This window comes from Hippopotamus amphibius, chromosome 3 (assembly GCF_030028045.1).
Source record: "Hippopotamus amphibius kiboko isolate mHipAmp2 chromosome 3, mHipAmp2.hap2, whole genome shotgun sequence".
Taxonomy (NCBI): Eukaryota; Metazoa; Chordata; class Mammalia; order Artiodactyla; family Hippopotamidae; genus Hippopotamus; species Hippopotamus amphibius.
The window spans coordinates 31,619,578-31,645,574 of NC_080188.1; the positions used below are offsets into that span (position 1 = coordinate 31,619,578).

The window sequence follows — 25,997 nt, forward strand, 5'->3', positions numbered from 1 at the left end:
TTGCCAAGGGGGAGGGGGCTGGGGTAGGGATGGAGTAGGAGGTTGGGATTAGCTGATATAGGCTATACTCATATATGTATAACTGAATCACTTTGCTGTACAGCAGAAATTAACACAAAATTATAAATCAACTATACTTCAATTAAAAAAGAACAGAAAAGAAACCAGACAGAATTCCTTGAAGACAGGAACAAATGAGATTAAGCAGAGTACATAACACACTGTAGATAAGAAATAAGTGTTTATTGTACTGTGGGTACTAAGGAGTGTTCTGAAAGGTACACTGCCTCCAACATATCAGGATTTTGAACATTTCCATAATTATAAAAATCAGGTGGTACAACATTTTTTTAAAAAGAAAAAGTAACCTGATAATATCTAATAAGACTAAAAGAAATCTTTTGACCTAGTCATGTATCTTTTGGGGAAATTATAAGGGAAAAAAAAGCTGGTTGTATGTAGGATATGTATACTCAAGATATTTAAGGTGGCATTATCTAAGGTGATGAAAAGTTGGAAACACAGAAACTGTTTAATAATTATGGTACATCCACCCTTGGAATATTATGTCATTCTTGAGCAGCAGACCTGGAGGGATGCCCATGATACATTTCTTAAGGAAAGAAATTTCAGAGTAATTGCACACCATATTCCCACCTCACCCCACACACTGGGAATATGTGTTTGTATACATTTGGGTATGAATAAGGGTATAGGAAGATATAAACCTAGGAAGTTCACATTAGTTATTTCAAGGAGTGGAAGGAGGTGGGAGGATATTATGAACTCTTTCTTTATACATCTTTGGATAGTTAATCCTTTTTACCACAATCTCCTATATATATAGGAGAATATAATTTCTTTTTTTTTTTTTTTTAACTAAACAAAGAATATTCTTAGAGGTCACGAAAGCCTTAATCAGAAGAAATGTTCAGGCAGGAAAAGAATGAAATAGAAAGCCTCTTAACCTCAGAAACATCTAAATGCTTGGAGGAATTCTGATGTTTTGCCTTCCCTGTAAGCATCCCTCTGACCTACCAGGGTTAAGGTAAATACAGCTATTTCAGTTAATTTCCCCATTTAAAAATACTGCTTGGAATCTTTATAGCCTAGGGTTTTTCTAAAAAAAAAAAATATGGGACTTGTTAATGTCACATGATAAGTACTGGTCAGGATAACACAGAACACTCACTGGGCTGGGCCTGCCATAGAATTGTTGCTGCAGCCTGAAGTGTCTGAGAGAGAAGGCTCACCCTGTCAGTTCTGCTGTTGCTAACAGTCCTTGAGCAAGAAAGACATGCTACCTTCGCTGAACCTCAGTTTAACAAGTGAGGCTTCTAAGATTCATTTATGTCTAAAAAGTTCTATGCTTGAACTGGATTTGACAGGTGATCTTAAATATAAGTCTGTATTCTTAACAGTTTGGTTACAAGGAGAGTGAGGCAGAAAACAAATGGCCTGTTTAATTCTTTAGGTCAGTGACTTTCAAAGTGCTTTGACATGGTCCATAGTAAGAAATACATTTTGCATTGCGATCTGGAACATACAGAAGAAAAGTCTTATGAAATACCTTTACTAAATGTATCTTTACCTATAATACTTTTTTTTTTTTAAAGAAAATGCTCGTTGTGATTCCTACATTAAATTCAAGACTCACCGATGGGTCATGCTCTACAGTTTGAAAAACATTGTTCTAGGTCATACATGTGGCAAATTACATTATGAAGGTGGAAGAAAATCAGCGGAGCCTGGCAGTTGGGTTTTTATTTGTTTTGGCAAGTCTGTAGTTTCTTGTTTCTTTTTCGCCACTCCCACTCCATTCCCACCCTTCCCCCCAACTCCCCCAGTTGACAAGCTCTCAGGGAAGCCCATGGGATCTGCCCCATAGGATCTCAAAGTTTAAAGGAAAGGATTCCTGAGGCTAATTTATTCCCTGGTATGTGCTTATGTCAGCTGGAAGGATGGGAAGAGCAAGGACTGGAGAAATTACTCTCCGCCAAGATCTGTCACGAAGTCACATGCCCTGGGACACTTGGGTCACCCTGGCTTCTCGTGTAGTCCCTAGAGAACTGCACAGAGCTTTTTATGGACATTCTATGGAAAAGTTGTTGCTCACCTCTACACCCCCTGGAACAAACCAGCAACCTCCAAATAAGCAAAGAGGAGCGTCAGCAGCTTTTGCTGAAGGCCAGGAGAACACATCCACCAGCTGCATTTTTGCTCTTCACTGCTCCTGCCCCCCTTTTAAAAAAATAGTTTACTGAGGTAAAATTTCATCCCTCCCTTTAACAGAAGTTTCAGCTGTAAAGCACAGTTGTATACAGCTGGTGTCATCTCTGCCTACCCCCACCGCAGGCAGGTTCCAGAGTCACCCTGACTCTGCTCCCACCAGCCAGCTTCATGGGGGCACCACCTGCCTCTGGCCACATGGAGGAGCCAGAAGTTAGCAGGTGACCCAACCTTGGGTCAGAGTCCTTCAGTGGAATTTTACAAAGCAGCAGGGACAGGGGGCACTCTCTTTCCTCTGGGGTCTTTAAACATAATAATGTGACCTTGGAGCTGCCAGTGACCGTATCGCCTATAACATGGAGGAATCCTGAAGTAGAAGGAAAAAATGAAACCCCTACACGGAGAGCAAAGAGCCAACAGTAGAGTTCTGACCCCACTGTGTACCTGGATCCAGCTGCCCTTGAGGCTAGAATCATGCCCCCTCCCCACCCCCACCCCCCCTTTTTTTTTTTTGCCTAAATTAGTGTGAAGTGAGTTTCTGCAACTTGCAACAGAAAGAGTTCTCACTATGGGAGCCAAAATCCCTCCTGGAGTTCCAGAAGTTGCTCCTCTGGTCAGACACCAAGCAAACAAAAATAATCCAGAGAGACCATCAGCCATCTTAGAGCATGCTGTTGAGGAGCAAAGCAACTGGAAAGGGGCTTCTGGTCATGCCTTTTAACTGAAACCAGATTGCCTTTTGTTAGCATGAGTTTGATAATTTTACTCCACAGACTGCTGTGAGACTGAAGCAAGTCAAAACGTATACAGGCAATGATGTAAAATAATGTACAGTATGACTGTGAAGTATTACTTGATCAGGCAAATGAGAGTTTTCTCTTTCCTTGTACAGACACACTAAGAATATGTGGTCCTTCAAATGTGAAGATAGTTATACAAGATAACCTCGCCTCAAAAGGAAACATCTTCAGGAACAGTAGCTAACCATTGCCTGAGTGCTAATTAGGTACCTGACAACGGCCTAGTGATTCAGCTGGGTTACTCTGTGTACTCTTTTTTTTTTTTTTTTTAATTTTTTAATTTTTTTTTGGGGGGGTACACCAGGTTCAATCATCTGTTTCCATACACACATCCCCGTACTCCCTCCCTTCCTTGACGCCCCCCCCTCGAGTCCCCCCCACCCTCCCTGCCCCAGTCCTCCAAGGCATCTTCCATCCTCGAGCTGGACTCCCTTTGTTATACAACAACTTCCCACTGACTATTTTACAGTTGGTAGTATATATGTGTCTGTGCTACTCTCTCGCTTCATCTCAGTTTCTGTGTACTCTTTATAAGAGTTCTGTGCTATGTTCATCATATGGAGGGAACACTGAGGCTTAGAGCACTGGTTTTTAATCTACAGTGACTTTTCCCCCAGGGAGCTTTTGATGTTCGGAGGCATTTTTAACTGTCACAATGATGTGTGTGTGTATGCGCACACGTGCTCGCTCACACTACTGTCATCTAGTGTGTAGAAGCCAGGGACGCGGCAAAACTACTTGCAGTGAACAGGGCAACCCCCATAACAAAGAACCATCTGGCTCAAAATGTCAACAGTGCTGATGCTGAGAAATGCTGGCTCAGCGAGAACCCAGCCAACCTGCCTAAGGAACTCACAGTCTTAACCACGATGTTATACTGAGACACACATGCACACACGTGCGTATACACGCGCACACTCACATATGCACACACACCCAGAGGGTGGGATGGGTGTTCAGCACCACAGTTCTTCCAGCTCCTAAGGCTCCTTGCTCGGGGACTGCTAACAAAAGCAGGGCAGGGACTATTCTGCAGGTCAGTACAATTGTGTGACAGATGCAGGGCAGGTGTCTGGAGGACCACCAGAAGGCCTTGACTTTAAGGAGCAGCAGGCACTGGGCTGGCTGAGGATTTTAGGCTATTATTACCCTGTGCAGCATAAGAGGAGCTGGTCAGTCTAGGGTGTCTTCTGAAATCTGTGCCACTGACCTTGTTCCAGATGAGGACAGGGGTTGGGATTCCGATGACCTCGCAACTCAAGTACACCTGGGCGCCAGTGACATTCCAGATGTCTTTGGGGGGCGTCACGATGGAAGGACCTATAAGAGAGGGCACAAAGCCAAACCATCTTTTTAAACAGTCTTTGATATCTGTCAGCATGCTAGTCATCTGTAAGCATTACTAGGAGGTAAATACTTGATTATATTTAGGAGGCTGTTCCCTCTGTTGATTATCTGAAGCTAATTTCAAAGACCAGACTAACTTACCCCAGCCACCAGCAGGATTTTAAGCTCACTTTGGTGATGCATACATCTTGACAGTCAAAACACATTTCCTGCTTACAAAATTTTCTTCTCCTGCGAATCATGCGTAAATGAGTTTTAATTTACCAGCTGTTTTGCTTATCTACAACTTCCCAATTAATACAGTGAAATTTTACTCCCCAAATATTTAATGTTCTTCTTTTTTATATACCAGGATTTCTATTTGGCGGGTGGGGGGAGGGTTGCAACAAACAGCCACTCCTTGGGTGGTGAAAGAAAAAAAACCTCAGAAGATTTTTGCAGATGCACTCAGTGAACAGCCAGCACATGCAATGCTAATTCACAGTGCCCGGTTTCAGGTCCCAGGGGCCTCAGAGAGTCTGCCTTAGAGGGAAGGTGAGCCGGCAGCCTGGGATCCCAGGGTGACAGCATACTCCTTCCAGAACCAAACCTTGCCCGAACTCAAAGCTCAAGGCCATTTCTTCAAAGAATGAGTTAATTATTCCCTCTAAATACCAGCTCTCCACTGCCTTGGGTCTTCCAACTGAATAAAATATCTAACTGCAGGGTCCTCTTGCATCAGAGTCCTGGGAAAGGGACAAGCTCCCCTTGGGGCCTGGAAAGTTTTCTGGCATAATCAGCATGCAAAGGGCATGAAGTCTTCCCTTCTGCAACAGGCTATTTCCAGCCCTCGATTAACTTCTTGAAACAGAAAGGAAATGACAACAGCATGTAAGATTTTCCCCACCATCTAAAGCATTGGAAGCTGATTTTTAAAAAATCCCTCAGGGTGGTTTTCTTTTTCCCCTTTGTAAGAATGTGCAAAACTAAGTTTTGAAAGCTCTAAATATATTTTGTGCTTCCTTCCCTCTAAACCTGAGAGGAAGCATCTATCTTGGCCAGGGATCTTGGCTTTTCTGTGGCAAACATGGATGTGGTAAGCACAGCGGTGCTGTGTTTCTGTGTGTTGCTGGCTCTGACTCCGATGCGTCCTCATCTGTCCTCACCAAGACGAGGCCCCACAAAGGGCAGGGCTAGGCCTCACCATGTCCCGGGCTTCTTTCAGGGCCCTGGGACCCCAAGAGCTTGGACACCACAGAACCGGATCTGGCTCACCTCTGAGGGCCCCGTGAGACTCTGTCCTCCTTCCCACACACGGACTTGGTGGGCTGACCTCAAAGCTCAGGGGACCTCAAGGGAGTGTTCTGAGAAGAATACAGCAGCGTTCAGAGACTGGAGGGGCTAGGGAACAAAGCTGCCTCTCACGCAGCAAAACCACAGGAGGAATGCAAGGTTCCCGTGAGATCTGAGGGCCTCAGCCTTGTCACAAACCACTTATAAGACTCGCAGCCATCTCTCTGTAGGCAGAGCACGGAGCACAGTCACCTGTCTTTGCCGGTGGCAGATTCTGGAGGGCACACGGAAGAACTCCAGCCTGATCTTCTGTCACACATCTTGAAGATATGCTATGGATTCCTCTGACAGCCTAATTTTAAAGCTAAGATATTCTTTATTTTTACTCATTATTTGTTTTTGGAAGCACTGTGCGGCTTGCAGAATCTTCTCTGACCAGGGATTGAACCCAGGCCACTACAGTGAAAGCCTGGAATCCTAACCACTAGGCAACCAGGGAAGTCCAAAACTAAGATATTCTTAGTTTTGATATAGTTGAATTTATCAAGTTTTTTTATGATTATTGCTTTTTGTGTTCTGTTAAATTTTTTTTTTTTTTTTTTTTTTGCATAGCCCAGGGCTATAAAGATCTATTTTCTTCTACAAGCTTTATGGTTTTACTTTTCACATTTAGGTTTGTGGTCCACCTTGAATTAATTTTTGTGTATGCTATGGAGTAGAGGTAAAAGTTCATCACTCTCTTCCCAAAGGACAACCAATTGTTTTGGCATCATTTGTTGAAAAGACCATTTTCCTACTGAACATGGTGCCTTTGTGGTAAACCCACTGATTATATATATGTGAGTCTTTTTCTGGATTCTCTATTCTGTTCCATTGGTCTATGTGTCTATCCTTGTACCAACAAACATGGTATGATTTAGAATTAAATGTAAGAAAATTGAAGTACTGAATGGAGGGCAGAACTGTTATATCCATCTCCCTCCAATCCTCTCCTTATTCCAAGAAGCAGAACATTTCAGGAGGAGCCAATATTCTTTAAAAACATCTGAACCTACCAGGAATACTTTGAATGACAGCCATCACCAAGGCAATGAAGAGGAGGACAAATCATGCTGTGAGTTTCTTTCTCTCCTGACTCTTGGAATACATATAAAACCCTGGGTGAATGGGCTGAGTCAATATTTGGATCATTCTGAGAACATAAATAATTTTGTCAATTCTGCTACCAGGCTATGCCTAGAATTCTACAAGATTTGCGTACCACAAAAATCTGTATTACTCACGGACTCCTGTTGAGTTGATGGGGTGGAGAGGCAAAGGAGGGGCCATTAGGACCAGTTTGCTGCAAGACATTTACGAAAACCCTTGCTAAATCAAATGTCCTTGAACAAATGCTGACCTACAGAGACGCCAAGTGGACACATTCCAAATGGAAGTGAAGGATGGTGAAAATATTTGGGGCCAAGAACCTGCACCCCGCTCCCGCACTCTAAAGAACCACCATCCCACGTATTGCATTGACAAGCAATTTCACTGCCAAAATCACCTCAAATTGCATGTGTACCACACAATCCAATTCCTGAAGGTTCTGTTCCACCTCAGGAGAGCAGCTGACAAAATGTCTCCTTACCAAATAACTTCTAACTCTTTCCACATTGCCTTTTTTTCTAAGAAGGCCAAAGCAGATACAGAATTATTCCTGTTTTTAAGGATAAAGGAACTTTTAGCTCATTATGAGCTCATTTCGGGCAGAAAGCTCAAAATCGGTCCTCGAGCCCAAGCCAAGGGTAACAACACTGGCATCTAAATCATGCTCAGTGTTTGGATTCCATTTAAAGCAAGTCACAAATATTTAAATGTATAGGGATGCACACCAGGATAGGTTCAATTTATTTATCCTTGCCTTTGTTAGAGTAAGGACTTCTGTCTGCTCAAACATCTGTCTAGCAGACATCCTGTACAGAGTAACTGCCCACTGCCTCTCTCCTCCCCTTCCCCACCAAGCTGTCGCAGTGATGCCTGGTGGCAGATGTGGGGAGAGTCCATCCCAAGACTTTCCCCACCTCCAACTCACCTATCTTTCTGTTTCAGATGAATGTCCCCAAACCAGGCTACTCCATGCTCCATTCTTCCCTTTCTCAACTCAGTTCTCATTCAATTTTCTTTGATCTTTCTCAGCTCTCTAAGTTTGTTTTCTTGCTCCCTTATTTTTTATAACTCTTGCCTGGTAACCTTAGGTGGTCTCTCACTTTTAATCATTCCTTGAAGAGAAAGAGGAAGAAAAAGAAGGGAGGGAGGAGGTAGAGGAGAAGAAAAAAGAGAAATTTTAATAAAGATAGCCAGATCCTAAACAAAAACTGTGTAAGGAAGAAGAAAGTTCTAAGTTTGGAAGAAAACTAAAATTCAATTTAATGAACTAGTGTCACCTTAAAAGTACCTGGAAGGAATCAGATTCTCCTATGGAATGCCCACCCACGTCTACATCCTCCCCCTCAGACACTTTTAATTAAGTTCTAGACAAATGACCCACAGACTACAGATTGCTTTATTCAATTATAACCTAGAAATAGCTATGTTCTGAAAAATCACTAAAGATATAGAAAAGGAAGAACTGTCCATGTATTTAAATTTGGAATATTTCAATTTGATTCTGAAGAGGTAAAGAAGGGCAGTTCTCACAAAACACACAAATGTCACCAGAAAAAGACCCTGAAATAGAATTAATTTTGAACTTGACAAGAAATTGATTCAAACCGAACTTACGTAATGTTGTAGTAGAAAGGACAGAGTTGAAATTTATCCTATAAAAACAATGGGAATAACATAAAAGAAATGTGAACAATTTCCTAGTCTCTTACAGAGCACAAAGCACTCCCCAGACATGACCTGAGATGCCCTCACCATGTTACCATTAAAGCAAACAAACAAACCAACAAACCCAAAGCACTTCTAGGGAGAGGTCGCTTGGCTCTGGATCCTTGTCTACCGCTTATAGCCAAGAGACCTTGGACAAGCCACTTACCCACTTTTACAGAAGAAACCAGGGCAGGTCTAAGAATTTTCTTTTGGGGTTGGGAGTGAATGTACCCACAATGAATGTGTCCTGGAGCACAGTCATGTGGCATCTTTGACATCCATGAAGTTTTGAGGTTCCACTGCCTGGTTCTGGGAGCTCTCACCCCCCCCCCCCCACAAATCAGTGCAATGCACCACCTCACCTATCTAAATGCAATGTACATGACATAACAAAGTTCATTCTCCCAGTGATGGAAAAAAAATAGTGCTTTATTATAAAGGTATCAGTGGTTACCTAGTTAGCCAATTTTTTAATCTGAAAAAGCTGCACAGAAGATGTTGGGAGAGGTCATGTTTTGGAGATAAGTATATATATATATATATATTCCACTGAACCTGAGAAATGGTTGAAAGTCAAATTCTCCCTAATAGTCAATTTTTGTCCAATTTTGTTGATATCCTATTCAACCATTTTCTTCTTCATTGCCTTCTTCATTTTCCCCATCATCTCTCCCATGTTTACCCTACAAACTCACTTTTCTTTATTTCTACCAAAACTCACTCCCTGCTCACATTCTCATTACATGCTTCTTACAACCTCTAGAACTTTTGCTTATGCTGATGCACTTGCCTCCTTCCTCTCATCTATTATCTATGCCCCACCCTTTATTTGGAGCTCTAAGGCTGAAGTTTCATCTCCCTTTTGACTTTTTTTTTCTCCACAGCTCCAGTTTCCACTTATTTCTTCTGTGAAATCTTGTTGAGTTCAGAGTTAGTGCCACACAACTTAGTGCATCACTGTGCTCTAATGCTTTCCTCAGCAGGGCTAACTGAAGATGCCAGTGTCCTGACAGAGTCATAAATGAGCCCAAAACCCTGCAGTTAGATGTACTTCGTGTGCACTGGGAGGAGGGACAGACCAGATTGTATGTAGTAGAAAAAGGGCAGCAGTAAACTTGGAACATAACATGACTAGTCATACGGAACTAAGAAGATAGCCACTATCTTGAAAATACACCAGTGTACACGTTGCCAAGGTCCCTAACCAAAGTGGTGCTATAGTCCCTCCTTCTTTATCAGCTGGAACATTATTCATTGTGACTTTCTTTAATCTTCCACTTGACTTCCTCTTGCCATAAACAAGGTTTCTTGGCCACTGCTCACACACCAACCAATCTGCATACGATCAGGGGTGCAAAATAATTTAAATATACACTACCCAAGCAAGTTCCAATGAGAAGTGCAGATCTGCTGTGGGGAAATGATCATCAATCAACCTCACATCAAAACAGGGTTTCTGCCACATGCTGGGTTACATTATTCACAGTATGCGCTGAGTACTTATCAACATGGCTACGAGAGTCAAGCATAAAGACCTCTCCAAGTTATAGCAGAGTTGCAAACCACACTCACTGTGTCTCTTAATGATGCTGAATCCTAAAATAGCTCACAGAGAGTATGTGCATTCATACCAAAAAAGGAGGGTTTAAGAACGCAGGGAGACACCACATATGGAGACTCAAGAGTTCAGACAACTTGGCACAAATCCCCAGATTGGATTCCGATAACACACTGAAGGGAAAAGCACCAAACAAAAGTACAAAATGGGAAAAGAATAGTAGGAAGGCACTACGGCCAAGAGGGGGAAGGGGATGAAACGTGTGGAAACTTCCTGATATTAAATAAGGGGAAGCAGGAACTGTATGGCTAATTAAAGGGCAGAGCCATCTGCCAAGGCAAGTCATTTCGGGAACTTCTGGAGGTGGGGTGAAGCGGCTGCTGACCCTGGGGATGAGAACGGGCATGTGGTCTCCTGGGTGTCAGCTGAGCACGGCAAGGGCAGGAGGAAAAAGCACTCAATCTGAAGCAGCACAGGCCAGATTTAATTTCTGGGTTTCGGTTTAAGCTAAAGTCATCTGGTTACGGTTGCTACCGTGGGTCATTTACACTTTACTGTGAGTGAAGACCCAAAAGTTTATAATGATGGGGCCCTCCCAAACACTGCTGGGGGTAAAAGTATGTAAGAAATGCTTCCTCTTCTTCAGATACAATGTACTGAGGTGGGATGGGGAGGTTTAACACATATAGACTGAGATCAGAATGCTAGGGAGGTAATAGCTAATGAGTGTGGAGCATGACCTTTGGAATCAGCACTTCTGCTCTACCACTTCTGAGTTATGTGACATTGAACAAGTTATTTAACTTTTCTCGGTTTATTCATCTGTGAAATGGGATAATACCTAAATCATCATATTATCAGAAAGATCAAACAAGATATAGCAATTAGCCAGTACCTGGCATGGGGCAAACACTGGGTATGTATTAGTTACTGCTTTTATTTCAAAGTAAATCCCCATGACGGAAGCTGATACAAATTGCTTCTTCAGAGAATGGATGACACAACATCACTTGGACCTCGGGTGGCTGGGGACAGGAGCTGGCATCTGAGCAGGCCCTGAAGTTCAGAAGTAAGCCTTCTCTCAAGGAAGGTCTCTTCAGAGCCCTGCCTGAGCAGGGGTGTGGGGGCAGGAAGACACCAGCTGGCTGGTGGACAGCGAGCACCCTGGTCCGGCTCAGGGACAGCATAGTAGAGGAGCCGAGATCCAGGTGTGGAGCACGGTGGAAGGAGGAGGAGGTGGGGCTTTGTGGTCCAGCGTGTCTCTGAATGTCGGAGAGACATAATTGAAGTGGCATTTCAGGAGATGACTATGGAGGCCTTTGCAACACCACTGGGATAGGGTGGGGATTAGGAGCCTAAACCAAGGTGGTAGCAGCGGGAACAGAGAGGAAAGGGGCAGACTTGAGAGATTATTCAGGAAGAACCAACACCACCCAGGAGCGGACTGGATGTGGGGAAGCAGGAATGAGTCCAACGTTGTGGGCTAGGTAAGAGGAGGTTGCGACACCATGGACAGAAGCCGGGGTGTCTGTCTGAGAAAGGCCTTGCACTGGAGGAGGGGCAAGCATGGATCTGGGCTTACATCTGCTGAATCTGAGGTATGAGCCTGGGCAATGAGGAGGTGCCGGACCCCACAGAGAGAGCGGAAACAGACTAGGGGACCAGTGGTACCAACGTAAACACTGTCTAGTTTAACTTCAGCCCTGGAAGGCTGGGTGGGTTCCTTGGCATGGAGGGAAGACAGCTTTGGCTTGCTCTCCCATGGACAGTTTCTCCGGAGGGAGTTCCATCAGCTCACTGCTGATACCCGGCCCATTCTCACCCCACCCTATCCCCGGTAAAGCAGGGGAGGAGACAGCTAAGACTCTGCTTAGCAACCGGTCACTTATCTGCAGGGGCAGTTCATCTGAAAGCAGACTGTCCAGCATGATGCAACCCTGGTGACGGCATACACAGATTCTACGAATTACATTTTCTGGCTGACAGCTACTTACCTCTGGGTTAATGAGACACCCCATTTTCGCTCCTATCTTTGATGCTGAAAATCTTCCTAGAGTGTATTAATCTATTTTTTTTTTCTGTGGTAGACATCATAGCATTCAGATGTCTTTCTATGATCACGATTCTTGCCGTGTCTCAAAATTATCACAAGTTTGAACGGAGGAACATAAACAGAAAGTCGCTTCTTACAACTTGCTGCTTGCACACCAATCTCTTATTTGATAATGTCTTCTTATTCTTTTCCCCAACAAGTATGGACCCAGCACAAAATGAATAGAATAATAACCAAGGGTCTGACTCCGGGCTGAGGTTCCCACCCACAGGTGATCCTGGTACATGTGGTCTGGGGTCATCCTTGGAGGAACGCTGCATTAGGTAAAATAAATCCATGAAGAATTTAAAGCCAAGTTCAGCTGTATAAGGAGGAAAGATCACGCTGGCAGCCGTGCGGTGGCTGACCTAACCTGGGGCTCTGTCAGCAACATCGCCAAGGGATGAGCTGATGTATTTGGCAGCGCCCCACGGCAGCTGGGACAGCTAGACTACCATCCCAACACCGGACTGACTGAGAGCCACACAAGTTACATGAGCGGGCTACATTTTTATGTGGTTTGAGCATATGGAAGCACGGACTTCATACAGAGTACCTTTATGAAGGGACATTCCCTAGTTATGTGGGTGTATCTTGTTCATGCTAATGGAGCCGTGGAAATACTTTTTTCCCCCACATTGCATGGGCCTGTCCTATCTGGACTATGACTCACCTTAAATCCAACATTGTAAAATTCTGGGTCACTTTTTCCTATTCTGCAACACAGAACTGGGTGTGGACGTTTCCACAGGAGGGCACGGACTGCCACCTGATTCTGAACTTCCTAGAATCCCAGAGAGCGAGTTCCCCCAGGACACTTCATCTTCGAGTCCCTGCCTCCCTGCCTTCCCTACACACCCCCAGTACGTGGCATCGTCAGGCATTGGAAGTATTTCCTGCACTGAGCTGTGAGCTGTAACGGGAAGTCTTCCAGAACCTGGAGGCTCACCCACCCACAAAGCTTGGTCTGGGTTCACAGACCCTGAGCTGATTAACAAGGGTTGTAGTCTGGGAAGTTCCACAGAAAGAGATGCTCTTGAATCCTGCCCCTGGGGGGAAGGATATGAGGGACTGCCCGGTGGCCTTCAACTTCAGGAGGGTTGGACTTGCTAAGCCTGGTACCTGGAACATTTTGGAAAGGTGAAGAAGCCTGAGGCCTGAGCTCCCAGGAGGCCCTGGGAGGATGCTGCCATGGGGCCACTTCTGCTGTTCCTTGTCCACTAGACAGCCCAGGCTCCCGGGAGCTTCCCACCCGGGGTCTGCAGTAGAAGACTAAAGTTCTTCAGCTCCCTGAGAACTAGATAAACCCTCAGCTCCACTCTGTCCAAGGAAGAGATTTACATTGCAGGAGGCCCAGTAAATCCATCAGGCCAGGCTGACCGCTCTGGAAGCAGCCTGTGGGAATTGACCGTGCAGTACCGGGTCACCCTTTTAGATGAGGAATTATCAAAAAGAGGAGATTTGTTCAGTCTCTGGAAAGTTATGCAGGTTGGAAGAGAGGCATCTGCAGGAATAACAGGTACCAGACACACAGCCACCAGGGCAAGCTCCAGCCACCCAGGAACCAGCCTCGAAGAAGGATTCTGTCTTGCAGTGGCTGCCAATCCTGGCTGCACCCTGGGCTCCTCCTGGAGTGTTTAACTAGTACCCAAGCCTGGGCTGCACTCCCAGAGTTTGGCGTTGGTCTGGGCGTTGGTCTGGCACTGGAATTATTTTTTTTTTCAACTTCCTAGGGAGACCCACTCAATTAAAACATGGCTTCAGAGCAGAAGATACTCAGATGAAGAAGATGACACAAAGGTGGAAAGTAAGAGAGGAGGCAAGGGGGACAGACTTGGAAAAAATTGCTCCCGAGTCTTTTTAGGGAGAGGCCGAGGACACTGGGAGGTGCAGGTATTTAAGGAGAAGAGAGGAAAATTCCAGGAGCGAGAGTGAAGGGTGAAGAGTATAGAAACCTGATAATGACACCTCCTTGTTGTACTAGTATCGCTTTAGCTCTACGGAGGGGACGGTGGTCCGCGTCTGACTTCCCCTCCTTTGTCAGAAGCTTTGAGTTGCCTGCTCTCAGAGTCTTAGTTCTCCTTCGGTGCCATTTTCCATTTTCCTAAAATAAAGCACCTGGCTCACATCCCCAGCCCCACCCCTGTGCTCGGAACTCCCACCTTTAATGGCAGAGCCAGAGACCAGGCTCTGCGACCATCTGGAGTCTGTGGCGCTCACTTAAGAGCCCACTAAATCCCAACCCTTTGCCTTCGCTCCTTTAGAGTCAGATCACCTCTCTGCTAAGCCACGTTCAACTCGGCTTCGCAAGGGCCCGGAGCCGGGTAAAACACAAGGGACCCGTGTGGGCGGCACCGGCCCCCTCCGGCGGCCACGGGACACAGCGCGGGCCATGCCGTGCCCGTGCCCGGTTGGCATTTTTACTGGGTGATGTCTTTGCCCGGCAGGCTCCAGGCTCTAGAGCTATCTGGTTGCAGTTGCCTCCTTGGCCGACAAGCCCAGACATTAATCAGCCGTGCATAATGGCTCCCCCTGTTCTCTCCCAGTGTCTCCCCCTCCTTCGCTTGTGCCCTCTGGTTATTTTCTGTACTCCTCTGCTTGCGATCTCCACAGACTTGAAAGCTCTCAGCTATCTACCCCCAGTCTCATCCTTTGTTTATCTCTGCTCTGTTGAGTGTTTTCAGATTTCCTCCCCACTTCCCAGTAGGATTTTGCGCTATTTCTCCCATATTCTGCATTTTTCTAGCACTGCCCTCCAGGCTCAAACTGGAACAGCTCTCAGCTTGTGGGTTAATTCTTCTCATGTGTGTCTTGAGTACTTATTACATTTGCTACTGTGTACTTGCTTTGCAGACATACTGTGTATTCCCAGTATAATAAGACTTTCTTTCTGAGTGCAGAGAGGAAACTCACATTCCTAGTCAGAAGGTGCTAGATGTGTGTGCAGTGGACCATCTGAGCTTGGAAAAGCTGGGTTGTTCAAAGAGGCTCAGAAGTGCCAAGTAACACTGCTCTGAAAATCAGAGAAATGGGCATGTCTCCCTGATCACAGGGGAGGAGGACCCCTCTAATAGGAACTGGGGGACTTCAAATAAGGGTTTTGTCATTTTTCATTAGTGAGGCAAGTCTTGCTTGCTTTTATCGGGTGGAGGCTGACCTGGAGCTCACCCCGCTGGGTGTGAGCTATGAGAAACTGGAACCAGGTAAAGGAAAGCTGTGCTACTGCCCGCGCAAGTGGTTACCCCAGACAGAGGGTCCCCAGAGGCAGGAGAATGCTCTTTGCTGCTCTTACTGGTATTTATAGGACTAGACTTTGGCATTTTGATTATTTTCAGACAGTGATTATATTTCTATAATTAGTGGTACTTTCTTTTTCTTTCTTTTCCTTTTTTTTGGGTTGAATTTTGTTTTTCTTGAGTTGTTAATTCCTTTTATAATGCAGGGGAAGAAAGGGGGCTCGCATGATTTCAATAGCAAACTGGGCTTTAAGGTGAAGACATTGCATCTATACAAGGACTAGGAGCAACTATATGCGAAGCATCCTATGGGGTCTGTCGTAGAAACATCCTTTCCCTCCGCAGGTGTTCCTTCTAGAGCGGCCATCACCTCCACCCTTGGAAATTTTATTCTTTGGTTTAAGTAAAGGAAAATAATTCCCTCACAGAGTAGCAGCTGGGATTTCAGCCTTGGCACCCCTTCAGAGCAGCCGTGCATAAAAGTAGGAAACTCGTTCTTTACAAACTTGGGGAAGAAAATGTCCTTGATTTTCCTGAAATTGACGTAGAAGCTGCACTTTATGCCTCCTTGGTCCTTGCTTTTTGGGTGCATTCTCAGGGAATCTCTAGCACATGTGTGACCCCTTTGGGAAGCTGGGGACCTCAACGACAAGGCTGGCTCACAAGGGGGATGATGCTTGCTTGCTCTGCCTGTGAACAAGGGGAAGAGGCGGAAAGTAGTCCAGGCTTATCTAGCTCATGGGAGAGGATGATGGTCTCTGAGCCTGTAAATCAGTTAAGCTGACACTTGAAGAGAAGAAAATTCAAAGCAGACTCAAACAGATAAAATAAGACGAGACCCCTGAGGCAGTGTGACGTTGGTAATCACGTAACCCACCTCCACCCACACATCAACGGGAGGAGCTCGGCCTCACACCTCTGGAGCTGAGAGAGCTTAATCCCACTCACAGACAGTTCTGAATAATTTTTTGAAAGATAAACAAGCAGCATTTTAACCTACCCAAAAATGAGGAACAACAAATCCACAAATACTCCGCAGCGTCAGCACTAGACAGCTTCCCCAGCGGCACCACATGCTCAGGTGAGTGACGAATGGATCTTTTTGGAACATACTGACCATCAGATGTGAAACTGGGATGGCCAGGGACTTCCCTCTCCCAGTGCAGGGGGCCCAGGTTCCGTCCCTGGTCAGGGAACTAGATCCCACACGCCACAACTAAGACCCGGCACTGCCAAATAAATAAATGTCTAAAAAAAAAAAAAACAAAAAACTGGGCTGGCCAGAGGTTTACTCCTAATAACTAGGGGTTATCAAAAGAAAAATGTCAGGACTTCCTTGGTGGCAGAGTGGTTAAGAATCCGCCTGCCAATGCAGGCGACACGGGTTCGATCCCCGGCCTGGGAAGATCCCACATGGGCCACAGAGCAACTAAGCCCGTGCGCCACAACTACTGAGCCTGTGTGCCGCAACTACTGAAGCCCGTGCACCTAGAGCCCCTGCTCCACAACAAGAGAAGCCACCATAATGAGAAGCCTGCACACCAAAGAGTAGCGCCTGCTCGCCACAACTAGAGAAAGCCCACACACAGCAATGAAGACCTAATGCAGCCAAAAATAAATAAAAATAAATTTAAAATAAATTAATTAAAAAAAAAGAAAAATGTCATCTATTCATCATTAATATTCATTCCCTGTAATGAGAGAACTAACTTCTACTATTGCCTCGATAAATTTACTCTGTAAGGGAAAATCCCTATGGAAAAAGGTATAAACGTTGAGAAAGACTCATAATGAAACTAAATTTCAGCACTGCATGGCACTAAACCGGTAAAAACATGGAGTAGATTAATTCATTCAGGTCCTCCACAAACTAAGTGCTGTGCTGGGTGACACGAGGAATTGGAAAGCTGACAGGGTTGGCCTCCTATCTGATATGGATTTATAATCCACAAAGTGTAGACAAGTATACAAGTATAGAAGCAATTATAATATGGAAGGCGTGTAATTGGTCCTTTGATATAAATATAAAAAGCATTCTGACCAAGCAGTCACAACTGAATTCATGGAAGAGGAAAAGGGCTTTCAAAGTTAAATGTGGTGGGTGGGGCTGGTAAGGAAATTCCAAGCAAGGGGATCAGCTTGCTCTAAGAGGTGAGATGTCACTTTATATTGTCATTAGGGTTTACAGCCCACAAAGAGTTTCTATATCCACTACTTCATTTTGATTTTCCCCACAATCTTGTGAGCTAAGCATTTTACAGATAAAAGACACTGAGGTTCAGTAAGGTTGAGTGTCTTGTGCAAAGCCTCGTGCGCAGCCTGGGAGTGCTGTGTCTGGGACACGAATCTATCTTTTCTGAGTCCAAATTCAGAGCTTTCCCTAGGCTCCGGCGGTGCCACTCTACACAGCCCAGTGTGGCTGAAGAGTCCCTTCTTGCTTTGTTTTGTTGGCGGCGTGAGGGGTTTAGAGAGAAGGAAAAAAAATCTTGAAAACTGGAGGCCAGACTAGATTGCAGAGGTTTTCCGTGTCAAGCCAAGGACATTAGTTACGTCTACAAGCTATGATGAAGAAAAGAAAAACAAGAGAATAGAAACATGAATGTCTTTCGGAGAAAAGTTTACACAACTGTGAGAATCATAAATAGAGGTCACGGCTCACCATTCACACTCTGGCCTGAAATGTTTCAGAGGTATTTTCTGAGTGGTTCTGGGTAAACAGTTTGGACTTGCAACCCCAAACAGGTCAGAATTATCCTCCTCATACAGAATGCTGAGCAGACGTTAACCCTACTGCGACTACGTGGTTAGAGTGCCACCCACATCTTAGAATAAAACAATCTGGGAACTCCAGTCCTTTTCATTAGATTTTAATGGTTTCAATGAATGTTCAATGTGAAAATCAGTATTTGAAAATATGCTTCATGTTTTGTTTTGAAAATCATTAAGAAGATGCCATCTTCTCAGAAAGTACCTTATATAGGCAGGAATTCTATGAAAACTTTAAAAGTCAATGTTAACAGTAAACATTCCTGGGCAGAGCCAAGCAATCCTTCTATTAGTGAAAACATCTCCTCTTTGGGATTAGATATGTTTCAGATTTACATCTTTATTGTGAGAAAAAAATTTAACTGTCAGAAAGGGGAGAAGGGTCCTAAATGATTACATTTATCTAAACTATAAAATCCAGAATAGATAAGATCTGGCCGAGCATGTTCTCAGCTTCATTTCTTGTCTTGTCCCTCCTGAACCCTGAGCTCTGGCCATAATGAACTTCTCTGTTCCTCAAATGTGTCCCGCTCTCCCTGGCCCCCGGCCTTCGTGCATGTCATTCCTTTTCCTGGAACATTCTCCCCAGTTCCCATTCCTCCCCATCTTTGCCTGGTTAACCCCTAGAGATCCTTTAGATCTCAGTTTAGTTATCTTTTTGTTTGACAAACCTCCCTTGACCCTTCTTTCCTCGTCCCCGCCCCCCCACTTAGAATGGGGGCCTCCTCAAGAATCTTGGGAAAGTTGGACAGCCACATGTAAATCAATGAAGTTATAAGAAACCCTCACACCATGCACAAAAATAAACTCAAAATGGCTTAAAGACTTAAACACAAGACATGACACCATAAAACTCCTAGAAGAGAACGTAGGCAGAACATTCTCTGATCTAAATCATACCAATGTTTTCTTAGGTCAGTATCCCAAGGCAACAGGAATAAAAGCAAAAGTAAACAAATGGAACCTAATCAAATTTATATGCTTTTGCACAGCGAAGGAAACCATAAACAAAACAAAAAGACAATCTATGGACCAGGAGAAAATATTTGCAAATTATGCAACAAGGACTTAATTTCCAAAATATATGAACAGCTCATACAATTCAATAACCAAAAGCCAAAAACAAAAAAAACCCCAAACAACCCAATTGAAAAATGGGCAGAAGACCTAAACATACATTTCTTTAAAGAAGTCATACAAATGGCCAAAAGGCACATGAAAAGATGCTCAGTATCACTAATTACTAGAGAAATTCAAATCAAACTACAATGAGGTACCACCTCACACCAGTCTGAAGGGCCATCATTAAAAAGTCTACAAATAACAAATGCTGGAGAGGGTGTGGAGAAAGGGAACCCTTCTACACTGTTGGTGGGAATGTAAGTTGGTGCAGCCACTGTGGAGAACAGTATGGAGGTTCCTTAAAAAACTAACAATAGATTTGCCATATGATCCAGGAATCCCACTCCTGGGCATATATCCAGAGAAAATCATAATTCGAAAAGATTCATGTACCCCAATGTTCACTGCAGCACTATTTACAATATCCAAGACATGGAAACAACCTAAATGTCCAATAACATATGAATGGATAAAGAAGATGTGGGACACACACACATACACACACACAATGGAATATTACTCAGCCATAAAAGAGAATGAAATAATGCCACTGCAGCTACATGGATGGACCTAGAGATTATCATGCTAAGCAAAGTCAGAAAGAGAAAGACAAACACCATATAATATCACTTATATGTGGAATCTAAAATATGACACAAAAGAACTTATTTACAAAACAGAAACAGACTCACAGACATAGACAACAGACGTGTGGCTGCCAAGGGTGGGGGTGGGGAGGGTTGGATTGGAAGTTTGGGATTAGTAGATGCAAACTATTACATATAGGATGGATAAATGACAAGGTCCTACTGCACAGCACAGGGAACTATATTCAATATCCTATTATAAACCACAATGGAAAAGAATATGAAAAATAACATATATTCGTATATATGTATACACACACACACACACGTATAACTGAATCATTTTGTTGTACACCAGAAATTAACATTGTAAATCAACTATACGTCACTAAAAAAAAAAAAAAATCAAACAAACTGAACTGGGGCCTCCTTCCTGGTTTTCGTATGGCTCTAATTACCCGCATCACAGCATTTTCTCAGGGCTGTAACCGTGTCTGTGCACTCCATTAGACTGTGGGCTCAGTGCTGGGAAGGACACACCAACTTCTCTCTAGTTCTTTTCTGTATCTCAGTGCCTGGCACTGAGGAGATGATCAACAGACCTGAGTAGCTGAGCGAGCAGATGTCACTACCAAAATATATACCAGGTTTTGTACATTCATGTCAAGGTTTAAGTAGCAAGATTTAAGACACTGGCTTTCTTTGTTGTTGATTATTAAAAAGACTTTGGGGGGCTAGCTAGATAAAACTACTTTTATTCCAGAGTTTGTACAAGGGCATGTTGAGCACTTGGGCAGAGATTTTGATGACTGTGGCTGTAATAGGTACAAACAGGCCACTGTTTGGGGAGTCCCTGCTTCTGGTTCTGACCCAGCTACTCAGCTAGAGCAATAACATGGCCAGAGTTGCTGATGCTGTATTTTATGCTTACATTCACACAGATCATGTGAAAAAGCTACACAAAAGTAGCCATCTCATTAAAAAAAATTGATAAAACCCAGGAGACAAAAGATAAAGGTTGACTCTACAGCAACATGCTGCCTTGTGAGTCAATTTATAAGATTTAAAAATTGGGGGCCATTGGTCAGACTTTTAGTGGGAGAAACCAGAGTGAAGTTTGGGGCAACTATTTAAAAGTACAAAAGTGCAAGTCTGTGTCAACAAGCAGTACTATTACGTTAGAAAAGACAGATTAAAAAAAAAAAAAAAACCAGCAAAGCATAACCCTAATTCCCCAAAGATGTTAAACACATTTATATGAGGTTTTAAGTGAAAAAGATCAACTTTAAAGTCTGTTTCTAAACATAAAAGAAGAATTACTGATTCTACATGCAGAGGAAAAGCTCCAGCTGACAGACAGGCCCTTTTCCAGTGGGATGGTTGACAGGAGATGATACTGAGATTCTCCTCTTGTGGTAAACTAATCCTACCCTATTAATATTTCCATGTTCTTAAATTATCATATAGCAGTGACCTTGAGATGTAGAAGGACCCTAAGATCTATCTTGTCCAAAATCTCATTTTCTGGATGAGGCTTGGGTTGGGAGGGTGTGGAGGGACTGGTTAAACATTTGCCTACACTCATTCCAGGTTGCTGGTAGAAACTGAACTAGAACTATATGAATTCATCTCCTTGTACTTTATTAATAATCAGAAAAAACACTATCTGTTCTCAATCAGCTGGCTGCCGTTTAAACAGTGTGAAGCTGAGAGATTCGAAAGGCGCTGAGCAAAAGCGTGAAGCAAGAACTGCTGCATTTCCCAGGCAGAAGGGCGGCACGCAGTTTAGTTGTGGGAGGATTTCCAATTTGCATGAATGGACAAGTAAGATAAAGCTGGCTCCAGAAAAGTAATTCCCCCAATTTCCATGAGCCTTGGATTCGGGAAACTGCAGTCTACTCTGGAATTTGGGGACATGACAAACGGTACTGGGTAGAACTAACTCCCTAGGTGACCTCAGCCCACGCACGCACGGAGGCTTGTCAAGGACCCAGGTGCCGGGCTCGCCCGTGGGTTGCGGCCGAGACAGAAAAACAAAGGAAAAAAATCCTCCTCAAACAAGCACATAAGCAAAAACTATCTTCCTGTGTTCTCTGCCAAGAGAACTGAAGCCAAAGAGACGAGTTCAAGAATCTGATTCATCCATCAAGACAAATCAGCTCAGCCTAAGGAGGCTCGGAGGGTAATTTAGGAAGTAAACAAAATTTCAGTTTCAGAAAGAGGCTTTGGAGAAAACACAGAGGCCATCCCTGGACTCAAACTCCATAGTGAAAACAGAAAAGGATTCACTCTTAAGGCATGGAGTTCTGAAAATGCCAACAGATGGACACATTCAAAAGGGGCAACTCCAGAGGCAAACAGCACCAAGATGTTAGCCCTCTTCCCATGTGGAGTCTGGGTTCTAAGCCAGCTGCTTGCTGAGCTGAAAAAGCGTGTCTAGTGAAGAAGGTCTGCTAGCACTGTTGAAGTTCAGCAACAGCAAAGGAAAGTCAGATTAGCAAAAAGTACTTCCCCCTCCAGGAGTGCCAAGCTCCTGGGCTGGCCTGAAGCATCTGCCCTTGTTCACAGTCAAAGCCACTGCTCTCACCTGTATCACTTCTCTGGTTTGGCTGGCCAGTTGTGCCCCTGGTTCCCTCCCTCCCTCCCAGCCCCCGTGCCAGCCACAGACTGGAGTTTGTGTCCACATTCTCTTTCTCTCCAGGCATCACTAGAGTATCTGGTCCAGATCCTGTTCATCCCTTCTGCTACATGGGTCTCCCATCCCCTTATCAAATCCTCTCTTTTTAAGTGGAGCTGAATTCTGCTCCCCTTGAATGTGGTGTAGACCTAGTGACTCCACTCTAACTAAAAGAATGCAGTGGAAGTGACCATGTGTGAATTCTGAGACTAGGTCATTAAAGGCATGCAGCTTCCTTCCTGCTTTTTCTTAGGTCACTTTCTCTGAGAGAAGCCAGTTGCCATGTTGTTAGGATGCTCAAGCAGCACAATGGAGATGTCCACGTGAGGAGGAACTAAGTCCTCAAGACAACAGTCATGTGAGTAAGCCAATTTGGAAACAGATCCTCCAACCTTAAACCTTCAGATGACTAGTCTCTACTGACATCTTGACTGTAACCTCATGAGAGACACCCTCTCTAAGCCAAAGACTACCTAGATAAGACAGTCCCAAATTTCTAACCCACAGAAACTATATGAGATAATAGATATTCATTGTTGTTTTATTTAGGCTGCAAGTTTTGGACTAATTTATTGTGTAGCAGTAAATAACTAATACAACATCTTTGAACTTTCTCTACCATCAACTAGAGTTGTTCCTTAATTAATCATAATCTCTTTTTGGAGAAGGAGGTTTATTTGTTTTTGTCATAAAGTCCTTTCCTCAAGGGTTAGGACAACACCCCCCCCCTCCACACACACACAATTTATTGATTTGGGGTCATTATGGATGGACATTTATTGATTTGGGGTCATTATGGCTCAGTCCCAAGGAGATAAATGCAATAATGATAATATATATTTTTAAGGACTGTTCTTTGTACATGCTCTCCTAGAATCTTTTATGTTACTTTATCATTATATGAGAAAGAACTGGACCTTATATCTCCCCAGGATCCTCCAAACATAAGCCTTAACTGTGAGCATTTGTAACCTTACACAGACCATAGAAACTATAAGAGATTTCTCTTTTTCCCTTAAGGGTCTTGTTTTCACACTTTAGGAGACAGTGAGTGAGATTAAACTGCCATATACTACAACATGGATGAAGCTTGAGGACACTACGCTAAGTGAAATAAGCCAGTCACAGAAAAACAAATGTTGCCTGATTCTACTCACATGAAGGATCTAAAGTAGTCAAACTCATAGAAGCTGAAAGTAGAATGGTGGTTGCCACGGGCTGGGGGAGGGGGGAAGGAGAGTTGCTATTCAATGTTCCTGTAAGATGAAAAAGTTCTAGAAATTTTCTGTATATCAGTGTGCATATATTTAACAATACTGTATGTACACTTAATTTGTTAACAGGGCAGATTTTGTGTTATGTGTTTTCTATCTAAGATAAAAAAAAAAAAAAAGGAAACAGTGAGTGAGATTAAAACGACCTTACTCCAAGATTCGCAAAGCAGTGATTCCTTTTTTTTGCAACACTCCACGCCTTTTCCAATACACCACTGTCATATCATCCCCAAACGCCCTCAAAATGAGAATTTTTTTTACTTGTTTCTACATTAAAAAACAAAAATGTTGCTCTCTTCTTCCTGGAGGATTGACAGGGTGGAAAAGGAGGTAAGATCTCATACAAACCAAACATAAGGATAGGTTATAGCAATTCCCAGAAGTTTGGGGATCACTGATCTGGAGATATGTTGAGTTTCAGAAGAAGCAGGCTTAAAAAAACATCGGAGCATTTGAGAAGCTAAACTCCAATCAAAGGACTGCTGTTACCGGTTTACTATCTAATTCTCCATAGAGACAAGATACCCAAGAGACATAATAGCCAAGAGATCAAGGCAAAATAGAAGCCAGTGAAGACTCAGAGAAGCAATGAGCTAATGCCCAGATAAGAGGAGCCTAGCGATGCATCAGCAATGGCAGAGAGAAATAAGAAGACTGAAATACTTCCTATTCATTAATACATGAGTGGGGTCAAAAGTGAAGAACGTACAGATGGCAAGGTTCTGTTATATCATTTTCCACAAAAAGAAGGAAAGAAAATATCAAAAGAGGAAGTGGCATGTGAAGGGTGGAATTTTCAGGATGCATACACATAATTATCACTGCCATGTAGTAAGCCAGGAATGGGGTTAGTGGAAGGCAGGGAGGGAAGTGAAAGGAAACTTCGGGTGTTATATGGATAAGGAGAAAAGGACCAATTATGTTTAAATTTAGAACATATATTAATGCTCTCAAAGTTGACTGACAGCTGGAGTACGCTTTCTCTTCAGTCATTCCTCAACTTGTTATTTTTTCTTTTTTTTTTTTTTTAACATTAAAAGCTAATTCTGTGAAGCTTTTCAATTGCCACTTTGGGGTGCAGAATCCATCTGAAGGACAGGAGAGAAAAGCCAAAGTGCTAAGGAAGCCTTTCTGGCCAAGACTAGAGAAATGTTCTGAGCCCCTTGCCCAGACATAGGGGAGGGTCCAAGGCAGTGGCTTCCTCCAGGCCACCACTCTCAGGCCTTCCTCCGGGTGTGCTCCCAGGAGTCAGGGTGAAGGAGACTGTTATATGCTCTCCTTATATGGTTTCAGGACAGTATATTACCATGAGACACACCGATTTGCCCAGGAGGGAAACTCAAATTGGTGTAGAAGCCTTCAGGCCCCTCGGAGTCTCTTGGACCATCTGTGGGGCTGGATGGAGCAGAAGAGGAGAATACAGATGACAAATGAGCAGAAGCTGGGCAGGAAGCAGAGGCCAGGCCACAGGGGAGCTTCCCGGTACTGGGATCTCTCTCTCTCTCCAGGCTATTTATGGTCCCTTACGACAAAACACAGAAGGGAGGCCTGCCATCAGCACCAGGAGTTCTCTTCAGATTTCCTACAGGAATCTTAGGTGAGCCTCTTTCTTCTAGAAGTCCTCTCAGAGCAAGACGTTTTCTCTTCAAAATGCTGATTAGACTCACTGTATAATGTTGTCTTAAGAAATTAATTTTATAAAGACGAGCCTGGTTTAAACAATAAAGAAAAGCAAGGAGATACTGATTTCATGTTTGACAGAGCTTTTTCTATCTTTGTTTCCCCTATCCGTCCACACCCCCCAAATCTGATTATCTTATTATATTCACACAGATTCTGTTTACCTATGCATTTCCATTGTGGCTAACACATCAAAAAAAAAAAAGCACATTTCCCACTGAAAATCACATTTAACAAATCCCTTTGGGGACAGAAAAAAGTGTACACCCTTTAAAAAGATTAGTTTGTGCAAGAAAGAAGTCAGGCCCCAATCACTCCTCTGCATTAAGCTCTAGTTGAAATGAGGTGGGCGCCCCAGGCCACATTTATAATGATGGACGCTTCTCAATCTCCGACTGCAGGCCTGACCTTCTATGAGACCATAATCGTTCTCACAAATATGCAAAGGGAACCACCAAAAGCTTTAATAAGCATGCTTCTCTTCTGAATGCCTAAGACCAC

At 43.8% G+C, this 25,997-nt stretch overlaps 1 protein-coding gene across 1 annotated transcript in view; it reads right to left on the reverse strand.

The window, feature by feature from the left end:
- Positions 1–25,997, reverse strand: part of IGFBP7 (insulin like growth factor binding protein 7) — a 70,210-nt gene that overhangs the window by 6,693 nt on the left and 37,520 nt on the right. The window contains exon 2 of the mRNA XM_057726562.1: positions 4,240–4,349. Coding sequence (XP_057582545.1) covers positions 4,240–4,349 — 110 coding nt within the window. The remainder of the gene's footprint in view (positions 1–4,239; positions 4,350–25,997) is intronic.